Source organism: Coturnix japonica, chromosome 1 (assembly GCF_001577835.2).
Source record: "Coturnix japonica isolate 7356 chromosome 1, Coturnix japonica 2.1, whole genome shotgun sequence".
Lineage (NCBI taxonomy): Eukaryota > Metazoa > Chordata > Aves > Galliformes > Phasianidae > Coturnix > Coturnix japonica.
The window spans coordinates 97,596,524-97,609,699 of NC_029516.1; the positions used below are offsets into that span (position 1 = coordinate 97,596,524).

The 13,176-nt window shown below is 36.6% G+C and overlaps 1 protein-coding gene across 1 annotated transcript in view; it reads right to left on the reverse strand.

Annotated features, from left to right (window-relative positions):
• The window catches only part of DSCAM (DS cell adhesion molecule), a 444,911-nt gene that overhangs the window by 128,538 nt on the left and 303,197 nt on the right, over positions 1 to 13,176 (reverse strand). The window contains exons 10-11 of the mRNA XM_015882861.2: positions 10,751 to 10,870; positions 6,472 to 6,645 (exon numbers count right to left, since the gene is read on the reverse strand). Of these exons, the coding sequence (XP_015738347.1) occupies positions 6,472 to 6,645; positions 10,751 to 10,870 (294 nt within the window). The remainder of the gene's footprint in view (positions 1 to 6,471; positions 6,646 to 10,750; positions 10,871 to 13,176) is intronic.

Consider the following 13,176-nt stretch of genomic DNA (forward strand, 5'->3'; position numbering starts at 1 on the left):
AAGCTGTGCCAATGGTCTAGAAGAGGCAAAAAACAGCATTCAGACCTCGTGCATTTCTCCTAGTGGGAGGACCTCATTATGAAAAGAATGGGCTATTTTAATAGCAAGAGGAAGTATTTGTGTCCAGGGAGAATTTTTATGTTTTCAAGATTTACTGGAGCTTTCTTACAGCTACTTTTAGACTGTGTATTTAATGAAAATAAATAAGCAATTAAAACAGAGAAAGTATTATAATCCATCACCACTGACTTGGAAATTAGAACTGAAGTATAGTGTAGTTTATTCACATCATCATTATCTGAGATAAGGGGAAAGGCAAAGATAGTAAGGTTAGCTTTCTGGCCAGCTCAGGAGAAATGACTCTTGGGGATACAGGGGCACCTCCAGTTCACTGAATTTGTTTTTGGTTTTCAATTCCTTTATCTCTGATAAGATATGCAAATAATCCAGCTAGAGATTGTTATAATTTTTGAACAAATTTCTGTGTTGGGCAAAAATACTTTCTACCTGAGATAGCTGCAAAATAGTTTTGAAGAAGTATATGAATAGCAAAGCCCTGTGCTCAAAGATGACAATGCTAGGAGGAAAAAAAAAAGTAATAAATCAGAGTACACTGTCAGACCAGAGGACTTCGCTTTGTTTTGCCACAGAAAACAGTCATCAGACAGTGAAAAATGGAGTAGAGACTGCAAAATATCAGAATAGCTGGGTTTAGGTGAATTTGACATAGTGTTATTGCCATTCCTCTTAAAACATTTTTAAAGTTGTTGGGGACGATGATTTTTACAGCTGTTTCCAAGATCATGCATATAATTTAACTTTGGAAATGCACAACAGGCAATGCCACCCTTAGAAGAATCTTGTGGAACATATGAATTTTTGATGAGAAGTTCAACATAGACAAAAGACTATAATCTCTATGCAAATGCTATTATTTTCTTCCACAAAGAATAGTGGTTGGACAGATCTAAACATCACTACATCCTAGAGAAAGAATTATATTCCTGAAAAGTAAGATAATATCTAGAGGAACCCTAGTGAGTAAAGCACAGTGAATTCTCCAGTCACAGCATGTTGACTGCAGATGTTGCAGCAAAGCAACCTCATTTGACTGGTCACACAGGAAGTGTGCATTTATCCTGCCCAGATCAAGTTCATAGAGACAGACAGGTGAAAATTTCTAATGTTTTAATAGCCAAATACTGCAGCACAACAGCAGTACAGTGAAAAAGCTTCACTAGATTCAGAATCTCCCTTTACAAACATATCTTGTGTTTGTCTGTGTTTATAACTACTATTATCTTTTATTTCTAAGGTTAGTTATGCAATCACAGTTTCTTTCTTCCAAGAGTTTTGTGAAAATGGAGAGAAACAGCTCCTTCCTGGAGACTTGAAATGGTCCCCATAGAGAAGAAGCATCAAGGGAGGCAGAGGCAGTAGAGCCTCTGTGGTGAACTGCCACATCCAATATACAGGACATCACCAGGTTCCCTTTCCCAAACAGCATTTACTGTCAAGTGTATTTTCTTAAGAAATGTTTGGTTCTGTTTGGCATTTTTTTTTTTAATGTTTAAATGGTGGTATTTAGCATTAAAGTATTAGTGGGGATTAATACATTCCTGCTGGAGGGAAGTATGGGTCTAACTGAGGCGTACAGCTTTAGGTTGATGTATTAAACACATAATGCAAATAGAATAGAAGCATATTTGAGAGGAAAGTGAATGAAAAAATTCCTCTTTATTTGCAGACAGCATTTGTTGGAGGTGTTTTGGTGATCAGACTAAAACTTCAGTCTCCATAATGACACTGAAATAAATGATGGATTCAAAAAGAGGCAGGACTAAGATGAACATCTCCAACAGGATTATTTGCATAGGAACATATATCAAAACTATATATATACACCTTACTGAAAGCTTGTTTTCCAGTAGGGATTTTTTTTTTTTCCAATGCTTTTCTATCAGATTATATATAGTCCCTAAAGTGGAATTATGAAACATGGCGTTTATTGAGATGAAGGGAGGCAGGCAGTCCAATTTAAGCAGATATCTCTTCCCTTCTGACTCCTAGGCAACCTTTAAATAATTTTAGTTCTTCCCTTCATGTTAAAGATTCATTATCTTCTATAGAAATTCTTCAGAAATCTTCTCATCCCAGGCTCCAGGAATCATTTCTCAAGACAGCATGAACTTCCTTATTTCAAATCTCTCTCATAATTTTCTAATACTGTATGTCTTGGTGAATCACTATTCAGAATTGCTTATCCTTGATTCAAAAGAAAATAAAAAGTGACTGATCACGATTTTTATGTCCATTTCTTAAAAAGAAAGGGGAAAGATAATAACTGCTAAGTGAAGATTCTCTGCTCTCACAGTTGCCATTCCAGCCCTGTGGTTCCTGATCCAGCATTGACTCTGGCAGCTCTTTCTTTCTACAACTCTTTTACTATTTCTGAATGCTTTTTTTTTTTTTTTCCTCTCCTCCTCATCTCATCTTTTCTCTTTGCACTCCCTCCTCATACAATCTCGACTCAGACAAGAAGATGGACCAACTGAGGTGAAGATGTCGAACTGTTAACATTTCTTTCATAGGTTTAGGTGCCTTGCTAGGCAAACTAAGTTGATTTAAATAAGCTTTGTCTGTGTTTACATCAATTAAAAGTCTGTCAATTTTAGAGGTAGCAAGTAATGGAAACATTTACATCACTGTTGATTCTGACCACCCCTGAACTGCCAAAACAAAAATTCATCTATCATCTTCTGACATTAAATGTCAATAGCTTTTCTGTTTATGATACAGGTGACACAAAGTGCTGGAAGAGTAAAGCACCTAGTCTCATTAAGAAAAGATTTGTCATAGGAACTGCAGAAGGTAGTGGTTTGTCCAGCAATGTTATCAAATAAAGTAGGTGAAAGCTGTCATTAAATGTGAAGGGAAAGAGTAAAATAGGATTTTTATTTTTTATTTTACAGGGATTCTATCCATGGTTAGCATATGTATACACAAGATACCATGACAGGATTGCTGTCATGTCTCTCTCTCTCTTAGAGGCAGTTTAGTTCCTCAACCAGCAGCTAAGTCCATTGCTTTTTTTCCTCAGGTGACTGGAGCTGCTTCACATGGACAACCCACATACAGACTGAAGGAAGGTTAAAAGACATTTTATCAGAAGGAAGCCACAGTAAGATGAATTATGGTTAACCTTTGTTTACATTTGGGAAGGTTGATTCTTACCAACTTTTTCATCCAGAAACAACTACATGCGACAGGTCTGGCCACCCTCTGCCTCTGAATAAAGGTAAGATTTAGGGTGACCTTACAGAGGAAGGTAGCACATAATGCAGTACCAATAAATTAAGAACACTATGATTTTCATGGAGGAAGCTCTAAAATTCCTGGGTCTGGGTACCAGCTTTTGTGGAAGGGAAAAGGGAAGAAAGAATATCAGGGGAAAAAAAAACAACAAAAAAATACAGTAACTAGCAAAAACAAAAGCAGGCACAGGCCCCACAGTTGGAGTTTCTTCTTGTGATTTTGCACCATATTCATGCTACCACAAATGGGGATCCAGGTATACCTGAAGTCCATCATGGCACATTTCCAATGAGGTCAGTTCCTAACACAGCTTGCTCTTAATGTGTGTTTAATTACAGTTAGAGCTGTGCTGCTTCTATGCCAGCACCAACACACTAACAGCATCTGCTCTAATAGCCATGCTGGGAGCAGTATGTGTGTTAGTAGATGTGTGAGGGTGTACAGACACGTGCTTGCCTGCTATCTCAGAGCCAGAGGGCTTTTCATTAGATTCAAACAGCAACTGACTCTCCAGGGAAGCTCCTGCTCTTATTTGATAAGGGATGCTCTTTTATCACACATGAAACTGCATGCAGTGATCAGACAGGCAGTGTGCATAGCTGCCAAGCAGAGGAAAGCTGTTTTTCCATAGCATATTACAGCACTGCATCACTACTACAGCTGAAGTTTGGCCCAGAAATGCCCAGTTATGGAAGCCACAGAAGCTGGAACTTCAATGGACCCACAGAAGAAACATGCAATTAAAGTATTTGCTTGAAGAGATTTGGAATATCAGAATTTTTTTCCTTAAGAAAACACAGTCAATACAGTAAATGAGAACAGAAATGATATTTGAGGCACTGGGATTTGCAAATCTAGTAAGGTTAATACTTCTCCTTTCCTTAGCTATCATTCACTGACATTATAGGAAATGAACACCTCTAAACATTTATGGTCTTATACATAGCTCCACAATGGAGAAAAAGTTGGCTTTTCCTTACTTTCAGAAATATATATGTACATTACATTTCTAAGGGCAATGCTTTTGTCAAGCTAATTGTCATCTCAGAACTGTAAGGAAGTCAGTCAATCTTCAAATATCCTATAAGCACAAACATGTATTACTTGGGGATTTTTCACACTTTTTAAAAAAGTCACCTGAGAACCTTGTGTACTAGAGTGCACTGGACTGGGTTCTTTTTCTTTTCAGTAAGAAATTAGATTCCAAAACCTTTTCTCATAATCTTTCCTTTATATTCTCAGCTATGTTCACACTTGAAGTTACAACTATCACAAACCTAAAAACTAAATTACTTTGTCTTTCATGCCTAGGAATTGCAGGTGCAGTCCACACCCCCTGCTGCTCCATCATCAAGGAAGCAGCTCCGCTCCATCAAGCGGCCCAGCCTGGCCCTGGAACATGGAGAGGGTACAGTGCAGTACTGACAAATAATATGGCACTGTGTTTACTTCACAAAGAAATCAAAGATTACAGTTTGAAAGGACATTGTATCCAGAAATATGCTGCCAAATTTGATGCACATCAAGGAATGCTTCATAAAGACAAAATAGCTGAACTGAAAACAGTCTGTCACCTTGTAAGGTGGAAATAATATAAGAAAGATGGTGATAAATATCCAAAAGGTTATCTATAGGAAAAACTCACCAGTACAGAAGCCTTCAGTCTTGCTGGAAAATGCTGAGGCAATCTCCACAGAGGAGCAATCTTAAAGAGACACTGCCTTAGTGGTGGTCAGCCCTTAAATGAGGTCTGGAGGAGGTGGAGTCAAGCTCCACCCCTTCTGGAAGCACAGCTGAATTACCCTAACCTGTGCTCCCACATCTGACCCAACACTTGTCTCAGCTGATTAATCAGAGGTTCAGGCTGTGATTACCAGTTTCCCATACACACCTCAACAACAACAAAAAAAAATTAAAGTTAAAACTCAAATGGTCTCTGTTACAAAAGCTAGTTATGAGACAGCAAAACTGACTGCAAAGAAATCAAAACCATTTCCTGATGCTGAGTTTGTTAAGCATAATTCTGAAATCAAGACCTTTGTGGAATCAAAAGGAAAATTTGTGCCAGAACATGAAGATTAAAAATGACTCACAGATTTAGCATTTTTGGTGGATTATTTGAATGAGTTAAACATGGGTCTTCAAGATGAAAATTACTTCATCTGCGCTATATTTCAGATATAACAACAGTTTTAGTGAAACTTAAATTACGTTAAGCTCAAGTTATGGCAAATAACACCACGCATTTTGATTGATAGGTTAATATCAGCCCTGTGAGCAGTGAAAAATATGCAGCCATTCTTACCATTTTGATAAAAAAGCAAACAAAAAAAAAAATTGGAACAGGTTTCCAAATTTTTTATTACTATTATTTTTGCTAAATTTGTGTCTTCCTTTTCAGTCAGCATAAATACGTTACTTGCAAATTTTCACATGGAATTTAAAGAGATGCAATGATGCATTAAAATAATAATAATAGTAATAACAAAAATTGGTCATCCCTTTACCAGACTTTTATAAGCCCTATTTTACCAGAAAAAAAAAATATTCCTTACTTCACAGTCACATCTTATTCATGTCATCACTTTTTGGCAGCACATACATTTGTGAGCAATTATTGTCAAGAATGAAGCACAGGAAGAGTAATATTTATTCCATACAAAAATCTCTGATGAACACCTTGAGAAGTCACTAGAAATGACAACCTCTGATATAGAACCAGCTTGATACATTAGTTTCACAAAAACAAGGTCAAACATCCCACTAGTTTTATGTTTTTGTTGCTATGTTTTTTATGTTTTAATAAAAGATACAAAAAAAAAAAAAAAGTTTTGTTGCTTATATCCTTTAGGTTTATTGCACATTTTATATCTGGACCACTGCAATTCCTGTTTGCTCAATGCAGCCCAGGCAAGCCAAAAGGTTAAACAACCATGTGTTAACCCTTCATGCCTTTAAATCTCCTTTTGTCCCTTTAGTACGTAATGTTTCTTCTTAACCATACTGACCTTCCACATGCTAGCACATGCAACTGAATACCAACAAGAAATTAGAAACAACAAAACCAATTTCCCTCATCTAAATGAAGGATGCAATACACAAGCCCTTTCACTTAATGGTAATATCTGGATCACAGAGAAGTGTTTTAGTTCTTACTTTTAACAGTGAGGTACATGGACTTGCTGACGTCTGCTCCCACATCATTGCTGACCTTGCAGAGGTAGTATCCACTGTCTTCTTCTAGCACATGTTTAATCAGCAACGAGCCGTTTGTGAGAAGCTGGATACGACCGTTCAGTGCAATTGGCTGGAACTGAGGAACCCCGGCACCTACAGCAGGACGAATGAGAAATAGATTAGCTAGGAAAAGAAAGGGTCTTGTTTCTTTCTTCGTTGTTTTGTTGTTGTTGTTGTTTTGTCTTGTTTTTAATGAAATAAGGCAGAAACTACTTCTTCCTGTTCATAGAGACTCAATTCAATTACAATACAAACAGTTCTGGTATCACTGGAAGAAACTGATAGTTTCTTTGTCAAAACTGAATTCATTAAATGGAACTAAGAAAGGCTTTTGGAATATAAGGGTAACAATAATTTGCTCATGTTAAAAGGAATAAAAAGAGCAGAAAGCAGGAGCAACAGAATCAGGAAGAGAGAGAGAAAATGAAACAGATTTTCAGACAGCTCATGGGTAAAAAGGCACATTTGTTGTACATTTAGAGGCTAATAAATTATTGACAATTACAGCTGAACAGTCATACAAATATGCATCCCTTATGCATACACCAGATGAATTTCTTATGACTAAAAGGCATGTCTGTTGTAGTAAACATGGAATACTCAAGGGACCTTTAGGACCTTGTTTGCTGAACTCTGGGTAACATAGGAAAAACACATAAGAGACTGTGTTGCTTGTGTCCTACAGCTGACTGACTGGTGACACATCAAATGTCTATTCTGCCATGTCTGTAGACAATATTCATTCAGATTTATTAAGACAAAGATTGAGAGAGAAAGAAAGAGAGAAAAAAAGAGAGGAAGGGAGGAAGAGAAGGGGGAAGGAGAGAGGGAGAAGGGGAGGGAGGGAGGAAGAAAGAGCTCACAACATTAATCAGGCATGAAGTGCCATGTTTGGTAACACCGCAATAATGGAAAATCCATAAAAACACAGGAAGCCAAAGATTTTTATTTTAAGTTAGGTTTCATGAAAAAACAAAACAAAACAACAAATCAACAAAACAACAAAACAACAAAAAATCCTTAAAACAACTTAAAAATTGAGAAAACCTTTTAGAACCTATGAAATGAGTACTCATGCAGATAGGCACCAAAATTCTTATCTTTAAGATAAATAATTAAGGTAAATAATAAATCATTAACAATAAGTGGCAGCTGGTTGGATAAAGACACATGGATGCAGCCCCCGTATTTTTTCTCTTGTGTTTTCATATGACTACTTTATAAGTTGATGAACTATCTTGTCTTTGTTGTTTCCCATAGAATGTTTCTCCCACCTCTGCATGGTTCTCCTTAAATAAGGTAAGACAGAGAAATAAAAAGAGCATCTATTTCATCTTTCAGTGTTGCAGATAAATGCTCTACTCCTTTCCACCATGAAAAACAAGCTGAGCATTACATGTTAGCAGAGTTACTGGACCTAGTGTCTGACAATTCTTTAATTACTGTTGGAGTGTTAGTCACAGTATAAACAGCAAAGATTGAAATCCTAGTCCTAGCTGGCTGTGTTGGAGCTACTTTACCACGGAAACAAGACAGTGGTCATTTAGGGAACAGAGAACAGGATACTGCCATACTATCAGCATTGGCATACTGTTCAGAGGTCCATCATAAGTTCAGGTTTACCCAGCATCAGGAACTCATTCAGTATGTATTAAGATACAGTTCCTGTAGCAAGAGCTTTGAAGCCTACATTAGCAGCAGAAGAGGGGATTTTCCAGGGAAATCACAAGATGGCCTTCTTCAATGTAATTCTGCTACACAACTTTCTGTACATGAAGTTGTATCTGTCAGCAGTTGGCTGAGTCAGCCCAGAAGGGAATACAATGAATAAATACTATGGGAAATGATTTAATATAAAATAGCAAGCTATAACAGCCTACAAATACAACGTTTATAATATTAAAGAAGACCAGATGTATACTAAAGTCCTAGTTTGCTTTGGGGTCTTCTTACAATTGCACTGAAGCTTTCTGAGGCTGATACTATAAACTTAGATGTGTTTTCAGAAAAAATTTGTCACAGTTGATTTTTCAACTGTTTTAGTCATACACTTATTCTCTTCCTTCCTCTTTTAATCTATTTTTTCTTTAATTATATTATTTATTTATTTATTTATTTATTTTTTCCCTGTCATTTAGCTGGAAGGCTGCCTGTCTGCAATGCCCAAGCACAGATACAAATACTTACTTCTTGTATTTCTTCATATGAAAAGTTCTGGGAAAAATTTGGTGCTCATGGAAAGGAAAGAGCTGATGGTCCTAATGATATCTACATCTACAATTTGCACAACAATTTGCACAGACTTATAATCCTTTCCACGTGACATTTCTCTGATTACAGCCAAAATCTATCCTGAGTAACGGCAGCAGATTATCACATGCAACTGCATGCATCTGCAAGAGGACTATATCCTCATGAATCAAGCAACTGCAGAATGGCTGAGGCTGGAAGGGCCTCTGGAGGCCATGTGGCCCAACTTTTGAAGGTCTCCAAGGAGGAGACTTCAAAGGCCCACCGGGCAGCCTGTGCCAGTGCTATGTCACCTTCAGAGTAAAAACAGTGTTTTCCAGTGTTCAGACAGAGCCTCTTGTTTTTTACTTTGTGCTCATTACCTCTTAAAGTCTTAACATATTCTTGATAATTATGGTGTGTCTGCGCTGATCTTTGTTACACTCCAGAAACTTCAGATCAGTTACCTGTCTTTCCCAGTGTACAAAAAAAATGAGCTCTCTTTTTCCATGTTTCACCAACACAAAAGGCCAGTGACACAAACTTTCCTACAGACATAAACATGTCCTTTGTTCTCTACTGTGAAACATACAAATAAGCTACAATTTGATAGATTATTTCAGATTTTTGTACAAACAGATGATATATATTATATTAAGGGTCATTTTAAGGCAAGATGTGCCAGACAGCCTGCTGTACAGACCAAGCATTGAAACTGAAATCATGTCTTACGAAATTAAAGGCTTCATTAAAAATACTGACCTTTTCACCTAAGAGTTACTTAAACCAAAAACTGAAACTGCAACTTGATAGCTATGCCTACATCAGGTATTAACTAAAACTTTCTATGACTTGACTACTTCAGAGCTGTTAATCAAAAACATTAAATTCAGTCTCTTGATGATAGAATATCACTAAAATCAAATCACTGTCCCTTTCTCCTTTATTAAAATGGGCAGCTTATCTCTTCATAGTTAATTATAACTCATCTAGCTTGACTTGGCCTCCTATTTCAACATAGAAACAACACAAAACCCAGTAACTTCTTTGTGACCTATATTCATAATTAAAACATGACGATTAATGGGATTTTGAACTATACCCTTCTTGCCACAAAACAGAATTTATGAATATTAGCAAAACTAGATTTTAACATGAACATTCATCTCCCCCTGTTCTTTTTCTTTCAATTTAATTTAGATGTAAATCCAAAGGAAACCAAACATTGCATGGAGCATAAGGATCTCTTTATAGCACCTAGTTTCATGATTGTCTGTATTTCATTTGATGCACGTTTAAAGTTCATTAAAGATATAACTCACATACATGGGTTACAGAATTTGGTGAGTTTGTTTTCTCATTAAAACCAACCAGAGAAAACAGGCAAGAAGATGAAACCTAACAGGCAGCAAATTTTAATTAAAAAGTAGTCAATTTCCTGTGGTTTCTTAGGGTCAAGTGGGGGCAGTTTAAATGTTCTGTTACATGAGAAGAAAATGTTAGAGCATTATGTAAAGTGCATACCAAATTACTGTTTATGCTAATACTACCTGACCTTTCTTCTTTGCTAAGAAGATATGATTGGCCACGTTATCATGAATTTTGAAGGGGAAAAAAAGTCAGCCAAATGCTGTCTGTGAACCTTGTTCTGAGGTTGTTTCAATTAAAGCCATATCTCTTTCCTCTCAGCCGTCCACTACCCTGTTATCCCACTGAGACCATAGCTAAGATATGCGCTCATCCACAGACTCAGTAATGCTCTACAGCCACCTAAAAGCCCATAGAGTTCAGCCTTGCATCTGTGACAGTGGCCAGCACAATGTGCTTTGGAATATGATGGAACTGTAAAAATTAATACATTCCTTGTTGTACTCCACTTGCTTTCGTCTACATGAAGATTAAACCAGTAGCTTAGCAGTAAGTAAACTAAAATAGAATTTGCTCCCATTGATCATAAAGAGAAACATACCTTTTGAGTACTTCCAGACAATGGTAGGAACAGGATAACCTTCTGCAGAGCAGTTGAGAATTACAGCTTTTCCATATATCCCATCCTGGTCACTTGGCTGAACCACAAACCTAGGGGGCACTGCAGGAGGAAGCAAAAGCAGCAGTGAGAATTTGCACAAAACTTAAAAAGCAGCTTTTTGATGATCCAGTGAAATAGTTGGCTATATGAAATTATTTACTTACTGTCAAAAAAATAATGCATTTCTTGCCAAAGTTAGCAAAAGCGCTAGTTTTGATAGGGTAAAAGTTAATAAAAATCTCATTGCAGGTGAGGTTGCAAAGTGAAGTAACAGACAAACCAGGGTTTCATAAGCAGAAAAGAAATACTTTCTAACAAATGGAGAGGTCTGGCACACGTCAAAGAACAACTGAAGTTTTCTGTGTTGTTTTATTTTATTTTATTTTATTTTATTTTATTTTATTTTATTTTATTTTATTTATTTTTTTTTAACAACTGGCAGGTTTTAGAAAAAGGATTCAAACATTTTATAGTGTAAATAACCTTAAAGATGTGAAAGCTTTTAATAACAATCAGATTATTTCATATTAAAATGGGGATTTTTTAATTCTTTCCAAACACCGCCACAGAAAGGTTTGACACATTACGTTTATATGTAGTTGAATATAAGAAGTTACTGGAAATAGCTGTTAGTGCATTGAAGCAAACAGTAAATGATCTGTGTTCTTATTCCACAAGTTCTTCTTTGGTTTCTTAGAGTGGTACAGAGAAAATGTAGTGAGGTGAATGAGCCTGATAAAGTCTTTTTCATCTCAAACTGAGTATAGTGGCATGCTGAGTCCTAACACCATAAAGAGAAATCCTAATAGTTCACTGCTTGAACTAACAGTTAGGGCCACTGTAGCATGTGCACATGGGGACACACACATGGTCATGGCTTCATAGCTTCCTAGCTTTAGTCAGGGCTGAGTTTGTCTGGAAGCTGCAGAAAGCAGAATAGAAGGCCCAGACAGTGAAAAGATGCTTACTCCCTAACACAAAGAAGGTTCACTTCCTCGGAACGTGTTAGCAGGTAACAGAAGGAGCCAAAATCAACAGTTGGCTAGAGCCACCTTTGTACTAGGAGAGATCTTATTTCTCCTCTTTCTGTAATGAAAACCATTATTATATTTATTGCTGTCAAACATTTCAGCTTTCCAATCAGATGCCACCCTCACAAACAGAAATCATATGTGGTGTTAATTCATGACAGGTAAGCACCAACCACAAAGTCCTAGCAGCAGCGGCCTTGAGCTATTTTGATTATCTACTCTGAGAAAACATTCACAGTGGTAGCTCAGTTCTCACTGTCTTATACTCAGTTTATCATTAAACACAAAAGAGTTCCAAGTACTTATTTTCCAAAGCAGGCAAAATGTATAATTAGTTGTACAAATATATTTGATTTTAATACTAAGTATGAAGGCATCTGCTTGCTTCACCTAAAGAGCAAGTAAATAAATTACTATTCCTAACTTACAAAAAAATTGATTACAAGCTGCTTATCTACAAATACCACAAACAAAACAAACAAAACAACAACAATAAACACTCAAAAAAACCCAAAACATGAAAATCAAACAAAAAAACACCAACCCAAATCCCACACCACTTTGATTAATAGATATTGTGTAGGTAAAGATAGTGGAGTTCAAGATATATGTAGAAATTATATTATATTCACAGAAGTCCATCTTTGTAATAAATTTGCACACACATAACACATGTATATAGGGCAGCATGCTGACCCTGGCAAAGGACATGTTATTTGGGGAGGAGATATAAGGAAGACTCCATGGCTCATTCACTTTGCATTTCCTCAGCATCCAAAACTGCCCTTGTCTGTCTATTATGCATTTAAAGATCTGTTTCATGTTGGTTTGCCTAATCACCTTTTAAACTTGCCAATAAATACTACTTTCACAGCTTTCCTAGCTAGCAAGTTACAGTAATTCATTACACACTGTGAAAAGGAGTATTCCTTCCTTCGTGGTTTAACCAGACCTCCACTTAGTTTTACTGTGTGTCTCTTGCATCCAGTAATGAAAGATTTGATGAAGAACAGTTCCGTTCTCCTATCTACCTCCTTCTTGATTTTGCAAACCTAATTACCTATCATTACATCACCCAGGAGTGAATGTAAGTGTGTGGTATTCCAATAGACAGAAAGTAATTGAGGTGGAATTGTAGTGAATAATGGGTCAATTCAAGGGCCTAAGGATATTCAGAAATTAAAATTAAAGGCAATATATTCAGGTTCTTCTCTTGAGATTATTCAAGGGAAAGAAGACTATCACCCATGTATTGTTAATGTAACTAAAAGCAATTGATTTCACAAGATTATTTGAATTGAATTAAAAGATGTACTTTCTCTGAAATTGTAAGAC